The following is a 20,320-nucleotide window of genomic DNA, read 5'->3' on the forward strand; positions in this document are numbered from 1 at the left end:
TTTAAAACTCCCTCTAGGCTTTTTCAGTGCAGGTTAGAATGTGGCACCTTCAGCATTTTTCATGTGGCTTCACTGGTCAGATTTCATTGCTCCGGAAAATTTCACCAAAGCCGGCATTCCATCACACCCCCGCAGAGCCATGTGGCGTCGGTGTGAAAAGTATGGCCATGAATGTATAATTAAACACAATATATTAAAACATTTCTGGACGAACTATTTAAAGAATAGAAAACAAAAACAGAACCTGCTTGACTGTGCTTTGCACCCCACCAGAAAAAAAACAGCTTGACTTTTCTTCGCCTTAAGCCTCACAAGCAGAGTGGTGTTTGAGCTGTTTCCCAATCTCATGTTCTTCTGTTACCTCTGGAGTAGAATATAAATGATTCCCTCTCAGTGTACAGTGTATGGCAAGGGGCCTGCAGCAACCATAGTCCGGTCTAAAATTCCTCACTGCAAGCACACCATAATTCAAGGACTGACTGATAAATAAACAATGGAGAGCACAGCATGTACTACCTCAAATTCTCCACTTGGAGCACTCGCACACACTTCAGCCCAATTACCATGGGATAAGTAAAGTTCTGATCAGAACTGGTGCATAAATTCTACTGCTTTTGGCAAAGAACGCAAGTGTAGTGCTTCTGTACAGCGTGGCACAGGATACATGTATGTAACTGTGCAAAATTGACGGAAATGTACCCTCTTTGTCTTAGTCTCTAAAAACAAATATCTCCATTTTTGAGCGGGCTTTGGTTGTGTGCAGGTAAACGGTCTGTGTGGAGAGCTAAAGAAGCAGAATGCATTGGCCCAAATGCAGTCTTGGAGCCCATCGCCTATTAGCTTTTTATTAGCTTTGTTGTAGCGGTTGTAACTGAATGTAAACTGGCTACTTGTCCAACAATCCGGTCGTAGATGTCGTCACTCAACTCCGACTCCATTCTTGCATCTTAAGCTGGCGTTGTAGACAACGACCGGAAGACTAAAGGGGAGGTCTTGGTGCGGATATTTGCAGGGTACTCCGGAACCCCCTAAATATTGATCATTCACACCAGAATAAATCGTAATCGGACCGATATCTGATGGGTTTAGACAGTGTTTATTCATCACTCATAATGAGGAGTAAAGATAATATAGGATAATAGAGTAAATTTAAATTTCATTTAAAATTTTTAAACAATTCAATTGATTTCCCATTTGACTTTAAAAAAAAAAAACCTGGTACATAGTCTCTACAGTGGCTTTGGAGAAACTTCCTGAAGTCTTTACTTGAGTGACATTACTTGAGAGATTGTCATCTGTTTTTTGTTTTTTTTACTTTTAGCAGTATGGCTCTAGGCATGGCAATGTCAGTCTGTTCCATCAGTCAGTCTGTCCACTATTTTGATTCACACGGATTTATCTCTTCTACAACATGTAATTATGAAAGCATTTATTCTCCCGAGAGGATGGATCCTACTGAATTTGGTGATTCTCTCATTTTTCCTCCAATGGCAGTCTGAAATTTGTGTTCATTTAGTGAAATATCTCTGCAATTTTTGCATGGATTCCTGTGTGTGTGTTCTACAGGTTTGTCAATATTTTCCATTGATGCTCTATCTCAACAACTATTGATGGATTTCCACAATATTTTGTAATGTCTCCTTTAGGATGAATTGTAATCATTTTGGCAGCGCCTCAAGTATTCAGGTCAAAAGATTACTTGACCCAAAGCATCAAAACGTCCCAATTAAATATTGATGTGAATAAAATACTATTCCAGTCATCCTCTGTGGCCGCTTGAGTTTTTCTAACAGTGGGAATTTGCAAAAGAATGCTAACATGCTGAACTAAGATGGGGAACATGGTAAGAGTTGTACCTGCTCGACATAGTCATGATAGCAGTGTCAATTCAAACATGCTACTACTTAGCTCAAAGTACAGCCTCACGAGCTCTTAATGGCTCTTCTGACTGGACGGTTGTGTTCAGATGTCCCTCCCTGTGCAGAATAGTTTTTCAGCTGGGTTTTTGTTGTTGTTGTTGTTGTTGTTGTTGTTGTTTTTCATCAAGTTTTTGCCGACACTGGGTCAGAGTACTTTTGCATAACGCTTTTCTCAAATGTCCGCTGTGGTGACGTTAAAATTGTTAAAATGATTACAGAATTGTCACAGAAACTATGTTAGAAACTACGTGTTCTTGTGTTTAAAAACAAAACAAAACGTATTGTTGGCTTTAGTCACAAGCTGTGTATCTCCCTTGTTGTTTGACCATCTAAAAGATTGCTTCTGCCACAATGTCTGGTAAGGCAGGGATTAGCAAAACCACTGCGGAAGTTATCAAAGCTTACTGCATTAAAAAATGTTTTGGGATGTTTTTGTGGATTATTACAAGTTGTCCTGGGTTCATAAAACAATATAAATTTGGGACATTAAAGATTATGTACTAATATGGTACAGCAGAAACAACAGAAACAGGTTTAAGAACTTATCAGTACAGATATCAAGCTGCGGTTTTTGGATCTAGACTAGCTCCACTTTGTCCTTAAACTTGATTTTCTATAACTCAAGCAAAGCCACTGTGACATATTTTTCTACTATCAAGTGGCCATTTGTGATATTATTCTACCAGCGATTGTCCATCTAATAACATTTAAAGCCCCAAAGTCTGTGAAGGCATTCATCAAACAGATGAACTAATTTATCCACTAGAAATAATGGGCAGAAATATGTGACCATTATATTATAATAAAGGTATTTATGAGCTTTCAATCTCACAGCCTCACTATGAGATATCTTTGAAAATTTGAAATCAGCTCCTGAGGCTGAGGGTGGGGGAGGACGGGAGGGGGAGAGAGAAAGAGAGGGAAAGAGAGAGTGAGAAATGGCAAGGGAGAGATGTGGGAGTTGTGTTTTTGCTTTTTTGCCATAGGTTACATTTATAATTATCTTGCTGGCATAAAATGGCCAGGAGGCTTTTTCAATAAAGGTAGGAGGCACCTACAGGACAAAGTATTACCTACAGATCAACACAGAAGAAGAGAGATTACTGCAGTGAGACTAAATCCAGAGTACAACATAATGTATATCATCTAATAAGTGTATTTAGTCAGGACATTCATTAGGAGCAGTTGCCACTGCTTGCACTGGGCTGAGAACTGAGCACTATGAGGGCTGATGATTTGAAGATGAGGTGAATGAGTCCATCCACTGACCTTCACTAGTGGTGAGTAAGCAGAGCCAGAGGACTGAGGGAAAGATGGCCACAGCCACATCCCCCAGGCCCCACTCTGCCTTTTGATGACTGGAAATAATCACTAGAGAGAAAGCAAGTGAAAGAGACATGATCACAGACACACCACAGAAGAGAGGAGGATCTCAGATTGCTTTATTCTCCTCCAAACCCCTGTCCTCTAAAGGACTGGAAGTCAGTTTCTTAATACCATTCATCTTTTCTCCAACTGACTGTGTCCTGAGAGGAGAAAATCTCTAATTCCTTTTCATGTTAGTGTGAATCCAGGAAGTGAGAAGCGATAGGGCTGGACAAGGTCTCATTATACTCAGGCTGCCCCACAGGTAACAAACTTAAAAAAAAAAAAATCACATAAGCTGCATAAAAAGTATCACTGGATTTAAAACTGAATATATGTTCATTCCCTCTCTGACACCACCCATAACAACATTTTAAGATTAAAAAGGATGATTTTATATTGGGATTCATGTCCATAACCACATTTGCTACCCAAATATATGCCAATCTGTAATACTAGTAAACAGATACCACTCTCATGTCTGTGTGATAAATATGAAGTTTTTATGCTAAAGCTAGGTGGCTGCTAGCTGTAACTTTATATTTGTACAACCTTGAGCAATATTAGTCTTTTGCTTTACCTCTCCAGCAAATAATTGTATTTAAAATGATTTCTCATCAAAACTGAAAATGGTATATTAAAAGAAAAATGTCTTACGATATGGATTGAATATTTAAATAAATATGCAGAGTAGCTTTGTTTAAAATTAACCTGTGATACACACAATCTCTTAAACACAAACTAAATTGGAAGTTGATATGTTTGCTACCTGCACCCAGAATGCTTAATTAGACAGAAATGTTTGATTTTTATGATTGAGGGAAAAAAAAAAAAAAAAAAAAAAAGCCTTGCTGTGCACCACTCACAGTTGCACCTCTGGCCAAATAAAAGAATAACCGTCAGTCAAAAGGGAATCTGGGGCAAAGAGGCCTGAAAGGGAGACATATAGCATAAACCGTAGATAGCCAATGAAAGTGGAGATTCTGCCAAAAGGGATGGAGACAAGACGACAGGGCTCCGTGTGGGATTTCACTTTGGATTTTGGCCCTGCAGGAATATGTGGAAGCACAACTGACAGGACTTGCGTGGAGAAGTCGGCTCTATTCAATATAACTAAGTAAAGAATGCCCTGTGTAGTTACTGATGCACCAGCATAAATCCTCCAAGGTACAATATTGCCTGGGTAGTTCACTTCACCTCTCTGGTTGGAGAGAAATAAAACACAACATAATGTTGAAAGATATTGGCCTTGTTCGCTATTAATTACATTCAGGATGCTAGAAATAAAGAGGTACACCAGATGCATTCATTCACATTTTAGGATTTAGTAACTAACCACACAAATGCAACACTGTGCAGAGATGTGAACTCAGTCCCTGCAGCAAAGTAAAAACAGGGAACAGACACCGTGACAACTTTAGCTGAGATTTATTTAACTTTTTTTTTTTTTTTGCTACATTCCTCTTTATTCAAATCTCGGGAGCGTAGGTGGGTCAGTCATCTTAGAAATACTTTATATCCAACTTCATATCAATATGCACTACAAATAAAAGCGATCTTGGAGTGGGTAGTACAATAAGCTTTTAATCTGTTCAGTCATGTCTGAGGCAACAAATTTGCTTTAAAAAGATTCAATGTAAAAAACACAAACACATATACGATGAAAATTTACAGGTCATGACTCAGAGGAATATTATGATCCAATTTAATAATTCCCAAGGAAGCACATGGGATTTGTAGTTCATACTCCCCAATGAGGCAAATGGTGTGACATGATAATTTACAAAATTATTTTGTGTATAGTATTGTCTTTGATGCTAAATTTTGTTGGTACTAATGTCAACTCTATCTTACGGCATACGCCAATAAAATAACCTCAGTCAAAGTAAAAACACTTCATTGGTATCACAATATTCAACATCATGTTAATTGTGAAAAAAAGATGCTGTTGTTGAAACTAACTGTATATGACAACTGAGACATTCTGTACTGTAAGCAACACATCAGTGACCTTTTCAGAACGAGGGATAAAAACAGACTTAGCCAATATGCCAGTGAGACAATGAAATCAAGTCACTGGCGACAAGCTATGCAACACACTACATTAGCAATAAAAGCCATTTTTAATTTAAATGGGTAAATTAGAAATCATATTCAATCTAACGTAGGCTCCAAGTTTTAAAACAAACTTTGTTTGGAGATCCAGCGTATATAAATCTTTTTTTAAATTGGTTTATGGGGGCTAGACAATCACAAATGTCCTTGCTATCTGAAACTTATCAAATGTCTTGTATCTTCTTATGGCAAAAATCTCCTGCTGCACTTCATTTTAATTCTCTAGATGGTTCTCAAATTTAAGAAAACAAAAACATCAACAAGGAAATAAAGAAAAACAGAGTCCACAGAGCTCTGCAGCATCAAGCGTTTGGCTGCCACAGAAAAGTCTAGCACCTCCTGCTGCCCGGGAGGTTTCTAGTCCAGCTGCTCCTGCTTTATCCTGTTTGAATTGGGTCCTCGCTGACTTGTCCTCCTCAGTTCCCTCCTCAGGACATACTCGCTGAATTGGGATGAGTCCACGCCTCCGCCGCAGGAGCCAGCGATCTCAAAGCCACGTTGTTGGAGACGCTCTAGAACCTGGGAAAGGTGGAACAAGATAGAAGGAGGAAAATGTCAGAAACAATTCAAGACATTAGCAGACCAGGCACATCTTTCATTATAACTATTTGTGGTGTCACTAGTCACTATAAACTGCGATGCTTAAACTTGAATGTAACCTCTAACCCTTTGTTTACGCCTGTAAAGCTGAAAAACATAGAATCACCCGAAACTCCTCCAATTATACGCGGCTGCGTTAGAGTTAGGTCTAGCACTGGAAACAGCATTGGGAGTAAGCTGCAGCAACATACGGCCTGTGACGGGAATTTGGATGAGACTTTCACAAGACTTTCACAAAAACCAAGAGCCTCTCATATTGCCTCATTTTCATTGTTTTCTGCTGCACTATATGTGTGTTTGTGTGTGTGTGTGTGTGTGTGTGTGTGTGTGTGTGTGTGTGTGTGTGTGTGTGTGTGTGTGTGTGTAGCTGCTCCTGATCTCGCAGCCTTGCAGACATCTACAGACGTGTCCAGGGGGGCTGTAGGATCACATTCCATCGAAGAGGCCCCAGGGAGCAGTGAGGCTTTCTCTTTGCCACTTGGCTCAGTGTGGGCTGCTCAGCAAAAACCCCCTCTCCCCAATTCTCCCCCAGGCCCAAGCCTCCGCCAAAACTACAAAGGTCCCCCTACTGCTGGCAGCTCTCTCTGCTCCCCTTCCTTCTCTCCCCCCCCCCACACCCCCCGCCCTGCCTCCATTAGCCGCAGATACAGCATTCACCGCCGGCGTGCTTTAATAACCAAACAGGATTATGGGCCCTGCCTGGGGACAACCTGCCAGGGAGCATGCTCACTCTCTTGCTTGCTCTCCACGACTCACACACTTCAGAGACGGGTTTGTTTGTGTGTTTTTGGAAAGGAGGTGGAGATTCGACTTCCTCAGATGGAGACACAGTCCCAATCATTGTGAAATCTTTTCAAATATGCCTCTCCTGCATATTGATGCATATCTGAGGATTTTACCATCAATGAATTAGTGCAATATCAATATATAATCAGGTAAATGCAGAAATGCCAAATACATGCTGGTTATAACATTGGAGTTTGACACAACTGATTTTTGTTTTGTTTTGTTGAGATGCAATATATATTTCTCCATGTAAAGGCTTTTGTTATAAAGTTTCACTCTTACAAGTATCTGTTTTTTCCCTTGAAATCATTACACTTAGAAAGGAGAATATTGAATCCTTCCCATCCAGTAAAATAAAAAATTAGCAAAGGTCAAGTGTGCACTTCCTTAAAAATTAAAGACTTCAAACTCGTAGTTTTGCTACACTATTATAATAACTTCCCCAAACCTTAAATTTTTTTTTACGAACACCATGACATCTTTGATCAACCTGAAATCATTGCTTGTATTCATTTACTTCAGTATTTGAATCTTAATTATTTAATACTTATTTACCGTTTGATTGGAAATCTTACAAGAAAACTTGTTTCTCGGATGTTATAAACATAAACAATAATCGGTGAATAGAGGCCAATAAAAGGCTTGATTTTATTCTAAACTTTGCATCAAACCGAACACCAACTGAAACACTCAGGGGCATCATCTTATGTCTACCTAAGTGCTTTCACTGCATCCTGAATTGCTCCTCTCTTCTTGCTTTCTGTCAGTTTCCCCTCCGTTTGCACATTCATGTCAGTCTCTACCATGATTGAACGTGTCAGCCTTTCTGATATGGTCAAATCTACCATTCACCCCTTTTCCATCCCTTAGATAAGAGCAAAGATTAAAAAATTTTTTTTTTTTTTTTAAAAACTAGTGTTGCAAAAGATGGATAAGAAGAAAGTACTGAAGATGACCATCCAAAGTCAAGATTATTATTCTAGTCAGATCACAGAAAAGTAAAGATGGTGGAAGACATGTGTAATGATGGCTTGCTAAATTAATGCTTTGATGAAGTCATCAAAGAACTCATTTTTCTGCAAGGCTGTTCTTGTGATTTGATTAGATTAAAGAAAGATAAGAGTTTGCAATCAGACATCAGTAAAATTTTAAAACCTGCTCTGTAACAGCAGATGGAAAGATGGCGAATGAACAGATTATCACCTCAGTCAATTCCTTGGCCATTTGAAGTAAAGCATATTATAAAATCATCGCTTTATCTGACCTTTAAGTGTTTGTACTTATTGACGAATACTCAATATTAAAGACGCTAAACCCACAACAGACAAAAGTTCCCATTACCTGGACAGAGTTGAGGTGACAGTACCCGTTCAGTGGGAAGCGGATGACGTGCGTGGAGTCATGGTTCCAGCCGGCATTGACCGAGTTGCACATGACATCGCCGATCTCTGGAAACACGTCTTCGATCAGGGCCTTGTCACCACTGAGCGTGATCCTTTCGCCCAGGTCGGGTGCAACACGCACCACCAAGCACTCGCAGGGGCGTGACACGCGACCCAGTTCCTGGTCCTGGCGCCAGCGCTCCAGCTCAGCAAGCATGGGCTGCAGCTGAAAGTATCGTGCCTCCTCATACAGCAGACTGTAGTCCTGTAGGAAATGGGTTAAGTAGAGTTCACATCTTAGGATCCAGCAAAAGGAAATGTAAGGTTGTCTGCTTGTAGAGTTTACATTTTTAAAAACACGGAAAATGCTTCATTTTAGATATGATTTCAGAGTAGTTTAAAAACTCTCCAAATATTTTTACCCTACAAAAATGTCACTGGACAAAGAAATTCCCCCTGACTGGACTAAATTGGAGAACACTATTAGCCTCAATGCATTCTGCTATACTAAAGAGAAAAACAATGAAAAACAGAAGAAGCAATAAGTTTCAAGTAACAATTATTCTTTCTAATGTGGAGCCAAACCAAAAATGAAACAACAAAGCCGTGTGAAATGCACCGTTCTACATGAACGAGCAATAAACCCTAATCAAGACACCATTCAGCAAAAATTACAAAAGATCCAAAGTAGAGGAGATGTGGTGCGACATGTAGCACAGGGTTGCGTGGGGTAGAGGAGCAGATCATTTACCCGCAGGGCTGCAGGGCCTAAATTGCGCCACATTCGAGTTTTCTCATGCTCCTCTCGAAATCTACCCATTGCGAATATGGCCTCAGCCTGAACTTGAGCCTGTCTTTTGTCTTTGCTTATTTTAACTGACATACTTTCCACTGATTGAGTTGCACTGCGGACAGTCCATCAGATAATGTGGTTATTTGTTTTCTCCCAGGGTACATTTAGTAATTACGGACTAAATGACACATGCAAGTAAAAAGCAGGAATGTTAATGTGTCACATGCAGTGAGAGCCACCCTGGATGGACACTTGGCAACAGAACATAGAGAGCTGCAGGAATAACATGTCGTGTGGCCACCGTTGCCAGCACAATTATTTGTCTCAGTGTAAGCTTATTGTTTTCCTTATGTATCTCAAAAGAATCATTGACTTCTAATGGCTGGAAGGGCCCAAACTTCATCTCTTGATGAGGAAATGCATTATGATTGAGCTTTGTTTGGTAAACATTTTGTCTCCAGCATGGGAACCGTTTTCAGCAATTCAGGGAAGACCAATGACTGAAGGCATCCCACGGCCTTAGCATGCATTGTGTGTGCTAAGTTGTAGGACTGCTGACTGGCTGATGGGACTTTACAGTTTCTACGATGGACATCTACTCACTTTGAAGTCGTCTGGGATGAGGAGCTTGGACGTCCTGAGGAAGTTGAGGATGTAGCGGAACATGTGTCCATCCCTGTCAATGAAGTAGTGCTGCTTCAGGCTGTCCAGGACTATAGGCTCTGTGCCATCAAAGAGGCGACCAATTCTACCCACAGAGAGCGAGGAGGGGTGGCAGGTTGGGCAGAAAGGGAGGGAAGGAAGGAGGTAGGAGGAGAACATCTCAAGATTAACAAACGGTTTTTTTCTTTTAATTTTGCAAGCAAAAGTTCACAACAACACTTAAAGCAAAACATGAGTGACTGTTTTGGTATCCTAGACCTTGTGTGTGACGAATGAAAGGGACAATATATTATGAAGCAGGAGCATGTGCTAAGAGATGTGATTAATTTTTCCAACAAGTGCTCCAACCCACACTACAAAATAGGCCGTTTGTTCCTACCTTCAAATACAACCCAAGGGAGTGTTTCTGAAATACAGTTAGGTTTAGACATGAAACCCACTTGGTTAGAGTTGGGTAAAGATAATGGTTTGGCTTAAAATGATCATTTGAACTACTTGTGTATTAAAGTTACAACTTCCTTGGAAGTTATGCAACCTTCGTTGTCATAGTAACAGTAAACTCAGTTTTACAAAACTGTCCTGACTCATTGCTGGAAACGGAAAGCGAGCCATGTTCACCAAGCGAGCCAAGTCTGTTGCTGTCGCTAATTCTCCATCCAACCCACCTCTCCTCCTAACAAGGAGAAACTACACGTCATCTAAACTGCTTCTCTGTAACACTAGATTGGCATTATTTAAACAGCACGTAACTTTAAAACAAAACGGTGGGTTGTAATAAACTGCTTTCACAAAAGACTTATGGGGTCATTGTTTGGAGGAGGACAGTCACTAAAGAAAGAAAGAAAGAAAGAAAGAAAGAAAGAAAGAAAGAAAGAAAGATGAAAGCAGAGGTGGTCTGGAGAGGTCAGGACCAGCTGGTGCTTGGTTGCCTGAGGCAGGGTGCCAGTCACCCTCGGGCCTGCGCTCGCAGCGACAGTGTGGCCTCCCAGCCTCCAGATGGCTCCATGCCCTTTGGCTCTTTTCTGCTGCTGTGACATCTGTCAGAATAACCAAGTTGCTTTTGTCTGTGCTCTACATTCATACACGTGAAGCTCCTGCAAATTGTTTACCCCTCAAAATACTCTGTGGGCTTTACTCCACAAGGAGATATTTTGAGATACTTTACCTGATAAATCCAAAACAAACTGACACCACAAATGTTTTTGAATACATCTCCTGAGATAGTTTTGTGATTTGAAGAAGTGTGACACTTGACTGTCATATACTGACATTAAACATAAAACTGGATGATATTAAATTGTGAGGAAATTCTGACACTGACAAACACATCTGGCTTGAAGTGAAATTCTTTACCTGACACTTAGCAAAAATCTGGGTACAAACATTCAACACGGGCTCTAACCAAAACTTATTCTTCATCGCACTCTTAACATACATATGAATGGTCGGGCAGACTCACCGGGATTCTGGAAATTTTGTTAAGGTAGCCAGGCTGCTGGTGTACATGTGTCCGCCTACGTCGATGTGCACAGGAGCATTGGACTTGGTGAGCTGTGCAGGTGTTGGGATCCCCTGGTTACTCAAGGGAGACACTGGTGACCGCGTGATCATGGGCCTGGACATGCTGCAGCGATTATCCTGAAGGACCACAAAGAGAGAAAATATAATGACACAGGCAGGTAAGACAGAGATGCTTTCACTTTTGTATTGTCTGCTGCAAATCAAAAATAAAAAGACAATTACAACAACTCCGGGGGTGCTGATAGATTTAGAATAGAGAAGGAATTAAAAGAAATGATAATTAGACGCAACAGTCTTCAGTGAACACACTCCCAGAGTCAGGAGTATAAAGGAAGGTTTTTTTTCCTGCAAGATAGAGCAGCCTGACCTTGACCTGAATGTTGCCACCATCCACAAGCATCCACTCCTGTGGGCCATAATCTCCAAAACCAAATTAATTTGGAGCATCAATCTCAGTCTTGGAAATGAGCAATAATGACTCTTGATTTGAATACTGTAATAGGATTTGGAGAAACTGTCTCGTGTTAACCTACAAACACCATTAGCAGGCAATTTCTGTTGAGAAGAAAATTACTTTATCCCCAAAAGTTTCAGAGCCTGAATGAAGATTGGAGAAAATAGTCACATCCTAATCACTGAGGAGGACGAGAGTGAAATATTACAGAGAAACAGTGTAACAGTAAATTACAGCAGAAAGCAGCAAACAGAGGACTGTGCCTGATATTCAAACAATGTGTGCACATCAAAGACGGAAATAAGACACTCTGTTCAGTGCACTCAATAAAACTCAAGTGTCCGTCACTTTGCACTTGTAACAAAAGTAACAGATCGACACCAGTGTTAAGTTATTTCTCTTTTTCCCCCCAGACAATATCGGACTTTTACGCGTTTACCTGCGCCGGCATCACTGTGGTTGGAGAGGAAGTCAGCGAATGGTCATTTTGCTTGAGAGATGCTGCGGGAATAGGCTCTCCTCTGACAGCGAACATCAGTGAGGGATCCCTGCACTCCGCTGCCCGGATCGGGAGCCGTTTGAGGGAAGCGTGCACCGACTCATCCACAGAACTGATTGGACGCGGTCGCTTTCTCGCTTTCTGATGTGTTAAGTCCATGATATCCGTTTCGTCCATTACAGCGCACACTTTAAGGTTACAAGATAGGACGCGGTCGGCTTTTTCCAACACACCTGCCAAATGTGAAGAGGCGTGAAAAGCGGGATAGCGAGCACCGGGGGAAGAGCGGCGGCGCCGTGGCTGTCACACGGAGCAGCTTCGTTGCAGTGGCTGGGAGAAGTCAAAGCCCCCGACAACATTAGCATTGTAGCGCCCGGGGCTCTTTTGGGCTGTCGCTGCTTCAGTGGCAGGTATGTGTGTCGCATTTTCTGAATAAAACAAATCCTGCTTAACAAAATTAAATCGCCTGGTTATGCGAACCGGGGTAACGCTCACATCTGGACCTTCCACATCTGGCCTTTGCCCCCTTTTGGAGCAGTGTTTCTGCGGCGGGCACCTCCCCCCTGAAGTGGCTCCCCATTGTTCAGCAGCCGTTTTTGTATCAGCAGGTCAGACCCTCCTTCAACACAACAGTCCCACATAGTCCAAAGTTCAAACATTGACAAACCAGAAACTATCGCCAATCTGCTCAACCACCTGGACAAAAATGCCAATAATACCCACCAACCACATTCGCACATGCATCACTCATTTACACCTGACTGACATGATCTTTCCAATCACACTACATCAGTCAGTAGCCTTTTCAGTTGCCCAGATGTATTATTAACAAAATATTTTCAGCATTTATTAACTTAAAAGTCCTTTATGTGCACAAAGAAACGTAACCTAAGTAACCGCTCCCCAACCAAATCATCAATCTGTCCGAAGACAAAGACACTTAAAACTACTGCTTCTGCTGCGTCTCACTGACTGCACTCCTGACAAATGTAAGATTCTCTGTATAATTGCTGCAGTGTGCATGTAAATACCACCTCCAATGACCACACCAGCATTGCAACACGACCACAAGATGTCACGAAGTATAAAACCAAACCACAACATGTCCAATTGCAGTTAAAAGTACTGCCACAGCACTCTCCTGGGCTGTTTTTCGTAGAAAATGCAGGGAATCCACAATTTTTAATAACATTCAGATTAAAATTAATTAGTTCAACCACTGGCCTTAAAACATCCACATTCCTGCTTCTCATTGGCAGTGTGAGTTTCACACCTAGATACCCAATTAGCAATTAAGCTTGCCTTTGAGTGTAGGCCTCCAATGCGGTGTGTGATCCTGGTCTGATTTGCATGCCACTTGTGCACGCGCTGATAAGCGCAGGCAGCAGCCATACATAGTTTTAAAATTCAACTCCAGAATCCCTCGCAGAAGGCAAAGGGGCCTGCAGGGCAAAAGAGAGAGAAATCACATGGCTGCTCTTCAAAAGGGGACCTGTGTAAGGCAGCCGGCAAAGTGCGTGGGATCACACTCAGAATGCAGGTAATTTGTTCCCTGACTAATTTGTGGAGATGGTGGTGGTGTGTGTGTGTGTGTGTGTGTGTGTGTGTGTATGAGAGAGAGTGTGTGAGAGGGAGTGTGTGCCTGTGGAGAGTAAGTTCTGAAAACAGCTTGGTGGAATTGGATTTCCTCAAAGCCTTGTCATCGCAAAGGTGGATTGAGTGTAAAATCTGTAAGGCATTATGGAAAATTGCAGGGGAGAAAGAAGAGAGGGTGAAAGAGAACGGGTGGTTGGGTGGGTGGAAGGTGGGGGGATGGTGGATGGGGGTTGAGGGAACGTGCTCTTATATCACAAAATCACTTGGAGTTGCTGGAAATAAAGACAAAGTGCAGTGGACCTTTTCTTTAGACCGATGTCCACATCGCACTTTGGCCTTTTACACGTCGATCTCAAGAGCAGGTCAAAGGTCATAACTTCATCTGAATCCACAAGTAAGCATGTGATTAAGGACAGATCATTACTGGTTCATTTATCAGCCGTCAGTACAGACCTGCCACACGATCACTTTTCCTACCTGTTGCCATTTTGAATTTGGCTCCAGAAGTCTGCAATGTGAAGAAGTTTGTTTGAACTTTTGTGTTAAGAGAATCTGCTCGTTTACAAAGCTCATGTCATTTTGTTGCAGCACAGTATGCACAAACAAATCTATAACAGGTACAGTGCACCTGAGCTGCTCCCGCTACTCCTCTTGTTTTCCACCAATGCTCTGTCGGCGACAGGCCTTTTTATGCAAAATCAGAATTTTAACATTTTCCTTCAGACTTCAAGGAACAAACAATGAAGCTCTTGTTAAATGTTTAAAACATTAATGCACGATATTAACCACTAATGCCCCAGCAATGTAGAAAGCCAGTATCTGTCTGCTGTTGTATCAATCAAGGGGCCTTTTAATATCAGCATAAGCAACAAACTAACTTTCAATTGTTGGCCCCACAATGCAGCTCTTCACTGTTTCAACACATCGCACAAGACACAATTAGCATTTCAGATCAGAGCATTAACATTCAGTTTGAGGCAGGCAGACTGGTATTTACATAATCTGGATGGGTTGTCTCTGCTTTCTTGCCTGCGGCCATTTGTTTTAAATGTCCACACACAGACAGCTACAGACTTTGGGTGAACTTCAGTCACTGCCAGCTGTAAAGGCAAAAACATATAACAGGTAGCTAACTGTCATAACAGTATGGCCGACATTATAGGTTAGCTGGTGGTCAGGTTTGTATCCCTTTGGACATTGTAAATGGATTTCAGACATTGATATGTAGCTACATGCCGCTACAAAATAATAATACCATATCTAGTTACCGCATCTACTCTGTATTTAATGTTTCCTCAACTCACTCTGTCGTGACCTTTGACATAAGTCCAGAATAATGGTTTTGTGTTAAAAAAAAAAAAAATTTTTTATGAATAACCATTTAATATTTGATGAGAACAGAGACATTGTAATTTGTACTATGTAAACCTCACAACTTTAAAGTAATTGTATCGCCCATGTTTCTCAGTAAAAATATTAGCTTTTTACATTCGTGGTGACAAATGCTCAAATGTGTTCAGGGTAAAAACTACTTAGGCATTTATTCAAATGATGTAGCAGTTGCCTGCAAGAAAAAACAGTAGATTAAAGAGACTGTGCCAACTGGTTTCTTGAAGTGAAATTAAAATATCTGGATAAACCACTTTTTTGTACCTTTGGTTGATATATGAGGATATAAATCACATCCAACGCTACTGGATCAATGAGATCCAATCTGTTTGAGACTCACACAGTCATAGAATTGTTAACTACAAATAACATGTGATCTGAATTGATACAAACTTTCAGGTTTTACATCCAAATGAGTTGCATGTGCTAACAGTCTTGAGATAGTATCAAAGGCACATAATTACTCCTCGACTTTTAGTACACGTCTACCTCAGAATAATTCTTTGTGGAGTTACTGCAGCTGTACATCAGCATGACGTCATAGATCAGGAAGTGTGATCAGCACTGTGTTGCTGCAGGCTGTTGGAGACAGTGGTGCATGTTCACTGGCAAAGAGCAACCTGTCCTAGGGCACAGGAGTGGCAGAGCCACAACATGAGATATATTAACAGCATTTATTTTCAGACATTCCCATCCAGCAAAGAAAGCTAAACTTCTAAGTGATTATGCAGATTTCTAAATGTTATGTTGGCAGTTGTTTTATGTGTCCTCTCTCAGCTCAGAGGTGTGTTTGTTAAGTGTAAATTCACTGGGAAGCAGATGTACAGAAGGTGTAAAAAGAGTAATATAGATATAAAGTAGTGTAACATAGTTACAGCGCCATCAGGTGATCGATCCTGACAACCCAACATCTCAGTCTCACTGTTTATTCATTTAGCCTCTGGAACTGTTGAAACTGGCTGTTGGCTTTTATTACAGGTGACCAAAACTTGCACGAGCTTTATTTTTAATGTCATTATAAGTACCTCACTGATGGCCACTGACAAATGTTTAAGTAACCAAACACACAATACATTTTTTGTTTAGGATGCAAAGTACACACTTTATGAACAAAAGTTGATGATAGTTTACACATTGCGATCCTACAGGCGAAATAAGACCACACTGTTATATAGAACTACTTAGTAACTACATATTTCCCGATTCGCATCCGGACCTTGAAGTTGATTACGCACGGCGCGGTCAGAAAGCCAAGGGAGAGAAGGCAAAATTCGCTGCTGTTTTTGTACTCTTTTACACGAATATGATTCTCCTAACACGGCCACGGCTTGTATTAAAGGATGATTCACAGATTCTGCTTTGACGTGTGTAAAAGGTACATCCTGTCATACAGAATAAGAAATACGCCTGGGGCAAAATTACTCCACAATGGCGTCTTTCATTAGAAGATCTGGGGCAGCCAGGAAATGGAACTGTTTCACGACAAAACTGAATTCAAAAAATATTTACGGACACGACAAACACGGGTTTAAGTAAGTTACGAGCAAGTTGTACAGCAACAGCGAGACGGAGACGGTGATGTTTTCGGAGCTGAAACGCGCCATGAGCGAATTCACACGGTGGATAAGTAGAGTGTTTGCTCGACAAGATCGCAGTCTAATCCGCTGTTCGTTTACATTAGATTCCCCCAAAGCCCTCTATATTCTAGTCACGCGCATACATTTGTACAGTAACTAAGGAACAATAGCCAGGAAGTGGTTAAATCTTTTTTTTTTAAGAACTGTACCGCTCGAATCGCTTGGCACATGCGTAAAAGCTGCTGCGCCTCAATGTCCCAGTCCATCCAACCTCGGAAATAATAGCAAACCAAATAAATCTTCGCTTACCTGAAACATAGGGCGGCATAAAGTATCTTTTTGTGCACCTTTTCCTCCCGATTTGGCCCACGATCTGCTTCTCTTCCTACACCAGCGAGAAATGCAATAGCTTGGCTAAGGTAGACAGAACAAAATACAGAGAATACTTGCTCCAGGGCTCCGAAACCCCTCAAGGCAAAGATCAGGATACAATTAGCTCATGTCTCTGCCCCAGTCTAAACCAATCTGCAGAGTAAAACTGCGAGCAAAGGAAGAGATCACAGCAGCAATGCCTCAGTCTTTGTTGAGTTTATGTTTTTATAAAATCAAATAAATAATTTTTTCTGCATTTACAACACCCTCACCCCTCCTGCCTCCAACTTGCCTATTGCCTCCTTCTCGCAGAGAAGCTGATTTTAATCGTTATGATTAGTTTTGATGTAACGTTCCCCCGGGCGATTTCTACAAATGGATGGAGTGTTTCTTTGCCAGGGAGGAAAAGCAGCAGATGATGATAATTATATAGATTGTTGGTGGAGTCCTTTGATTCCCCCCCCCCCCCACTACTTCTCAAACATCTAACCTGTCTAGTCTGCTTCTTTAAACCATGCCATACACACTGCATGTGTATCAGACAACTTGTTGATTAGCCTAGAATAAACTTATTAAATTAATGGCACGTGGTTAATGAAATTCTCCCTCGCTATAGTTTCTCCTTTGTAATCTTTTCAGCCTCCTTCCTCCCTTTGGACAACCTCCAAATGACGTAGTTGTATAAATAAGCACTTGCAGCTTGCCTTGCCTCAATCAAGTCTGAATCAGTGCCTAAGGGTGATGTGCGAACTCATTTCAAATGTTCAACCATGCATGATTTCAGGAAGATTGAGGCACTTCTGAGGGTTTTCGGCTCACTTGAAGGATGCACACAGTAAAGGAATTACATATTTAAAGTCAACATAAATCATTTATCTGTAACAACGCAGTTTTGTTTACATCTGGACACCGAATTGACAGTTATTTCTCTACATTGTCAACAGTTATCTCCTTGCCATACACGATGGAGTTATAGGCTGAAATACCTCGTGCGCCCCCTACTGTTGAGAGCATCAACTTCGTTTTTAAGAGCACCTATGAAAGCAAATCAATTTAGCAATGCTATTTTACCCAACATACAAAGCAGAAGAATAGAAGAAAAATATGGAGAAAGTAATTATGTGGAATAACAAACAGATTGTGTATTTTAATGTCCGTCCAAGGAACAAACTATTTGTTTTGGCGCAGCAGTGGACTAAGAATGTCATGTCTAAGGGACTGACTGATGGATGCAAGCATACAAAGTAATTTCCCAGCTGTCTTCATCAAAAGAGTTCCCCTTTTCAGAGCATCTTTTGTAGATAAACAAAATTGCTTTTGAGGATGGGCCAGTTATCCCTTGCCTATCCGATCCAGCCATTAAACGTTCCACTTCTTGACCATCATGTTCCACAAGAAAATGAGCACAGGATTAAAGTGTTAAGGTGAAGTTATTTGCCCCACAGGTTCCTGGCTGGTGCACTTTACATCCACCCTTGACTGTCAAGGATACATGCACATTTTTATGCCATTAGTCTGACAAACTATAGTGAATGAAGAACACCCGGAGGCCTAAAAATCCCATACGTTATCCATTTTCTACACAAATGGAACCCATTGCAAATGCGATCCTCTCACTTAAGTATTCAAAATATGCATCAGATACTGTTGAAACTAACCAGTGGAGATTGTCGAATGCATGTGGAGTTGGATGCCAACATTTTTTTCTAACGTTGCCATGGAGGGGTAGTATTTTACTTGGATCCGAACATACAGCAGCAACAGCAGGCGAGCACTGGCTAGATGTACCATATGTTGATGGACAAATTATCCAGATTGGTTGCAGATGTAAGCTTCCCCCCCAAACAGAAACGGCCTAACATGAATGGCTTCATAGGGTTATAAATGCACATACTGGAGAAAGGAGAGAGGAGGCCTGGAAAACTCACTCTGCCTGTTGGAAGTTTGAGAAACAGACTGCCGTAATGTCTCGAAAAACTGGGAGTAATTATTAGGTTGGTTATCAATCTGCTCTTTCTCAACTTTTAAAGTGAATAAGTTTTAAAGTAGGAAATAGAAAACCCCTGCTCTTATTCGTGAAAAGGTAAATTCATAAGCAGTTCAGCAGACTTTCAATCAAGTATTTTCTGGCTGCAACCTTGTCTGGTGTGAGAGGTGGCTTATTGTACCAAATATTAGCAAACTTTAAATAAATATCACTTTGGTGACTTTCTGATGCTTCTTTACTTGTGTCACTGCTGCACTGCATTTTACATTCACCATTATCCTGTCAGGGTCACCTGTATCTGCTGTTTTGTTGTTGTTGTTGTTGTTTTTTCACTTTAAAGCAGGAATTTGATGTTCTGTTTGCCATTATTATTTTAACAGCAACAGAATCTAGACTTTTTGGCATCTGAATATTTATCTTAGAATCTCTGAACAAAGACACTGCTTTACTCAAAAGACATTTATAAATCTTTATTCAGGTGACAGATAATATCTAAAACCTGTGAATACCCACTGCACCTACCTACTGACATTGGGCTTCCTGCTTTTTGCAAGTCAGTGTGGACAACAAGAGATGCTGTTTGAGCCTCAGACCATGTTGATAACTGCTGCTATGCTCACCACACCCCTCTAATGGCCCGTGGTTATGTAAGGGAGTGGGATGAGGAAGGAAAAAGTGCTGAAGCTGCTCCAGATCCTGACTCAGTCTGCCCTGCAGGGTTGCACAGTTTTAGGGCAGAACTGCTCATCAAATATTATCTTTGGCACAATGAAATGAAGCTTTGGAGTATGTCTTCGTTGCTACAAGGTAGTTCAAGCTATACCATCAGGCATGGCTTCGAAAGACTAAATATTAACAGTGGCAATTATATGAGAGAGGAGCTATTTGTATACAGATAGTAACAAAGACAAGAATCAAGCCTCTGCCCCATAGTTATGTTTTTGTTCATGCCCTTCTCCAGAAACTTTCAACATGGCAACTCTTTTGAGTTTTCATATGCATGTCTGTGCCTACTTTTACAATGGAGGTTACTACAGTTAACCAACCACCTGACAGAGTCTGTTCTGCTCGTAAAATGTTTTCAGTTTTCTGTTTGATCAAAACCTAAGATTTTACATTGCCAAGCCACTTTTTTCGGACAACATGGATCACCATTGTATGGGATCATGTGTTTCCCCACTTGTTAGCTTACCTTGCAGCCCCAAATGCACCATCCCACCCACAATGGACAGAGCAGTCAGTGACACTCCTATGAGGGGAAGAGAGACAAGAGGAGGGGGCTGCTTGGGTAATGCTGGGAGG

The 20,320-nt window shown here is 41.2% G+C and overlaps 1 protein-coding gene across 2 annotated transcripts; it reads right to left on the reverse strand.

Moving 5' to 3' along the window:
* Window positions 1-4,696: 4,696 nt before the first annotated feature.
* kctd1 (potassium channel tetramerization domain containing 1) lies at window positions 4,697-17,385 on the reverse strand. Of its 2 annotated transcripts, none has more exons than XM_069692053.1 (5): window positions 16,969-17,385; window positions 11,083-11,261; window positions 9,564-9,708; window positions 8,127-8,432; window positions 4,697-5,918 (listed from the first exon to the last, which is right to left on the reverse strand). In XM_069692053.1, the coding sequence occupies exons 1-5, from the start codon at window positions 16,975-16,977 to the stop codon at window positions 5,757-5,759; spliced, it is 801 nt and encodes a 266-aa protein (XP_069548154.1). In that variant the 5' UTR covers window positions 16,978-17,385; the 3' UTR covers window positions 4,697-5,756. The 2 variants fall into 2 exon arrangements, with proteins under 2 accessions (XP_069548154.1, XP_069548152.1); XM_069692051.1 differs by lacking the exon at window positions 16,969-17,385 and adding an exon at window positions 12,038-12,385.
* Between the last annotated feature and the right edge of the window lie 2,935 nt (window positions 17,386-20,320).

The sequence above is a fragment of the Brachyistius frenatus genome, unplaced genomic scaffold (genome assembly GCF_029030835.1).
Source record: "Brachyistius frenatus isolate BFR_SWC_R1_liver_20210118 unplaced genomic scaffold, ASM2903083v1 Contig_12, whole genome shotgun sequence".
Taxonomy (NCBI): Eukaryota; Metazoa; Chordata; class Actinopteri; family Embiotocidae; genus Brachyistius; species Brachyistius frenatus.

What these genes read in the sequence shown, in the direction of transcription:
- kctd1 (XM_069692051.1), bottom strand. Translation starts at nt 12,274, where the DNA reads ATGGACGAAACGGATATCATGGACTTAACACATCAGAAAGCGAGAAAG. An exon ending in TCATCCCAGACGACTTCAAA is followed by an intron (nt 8,433 to 9,563) that starts GTGAGTAGATGT and finishes CATTTCCTACAG; the next exon opens with GACTACAGTCTGCTGTATGA. An exon ending in GTCACCTCAACTCTGTCCAG is followed by an intron (nt 5,919 to 8,126) that starts GTAATGGGAACT and finishes CACCTTTCCCAG; the next exon opens with GTTCTAGAGCGTCTCCAACA.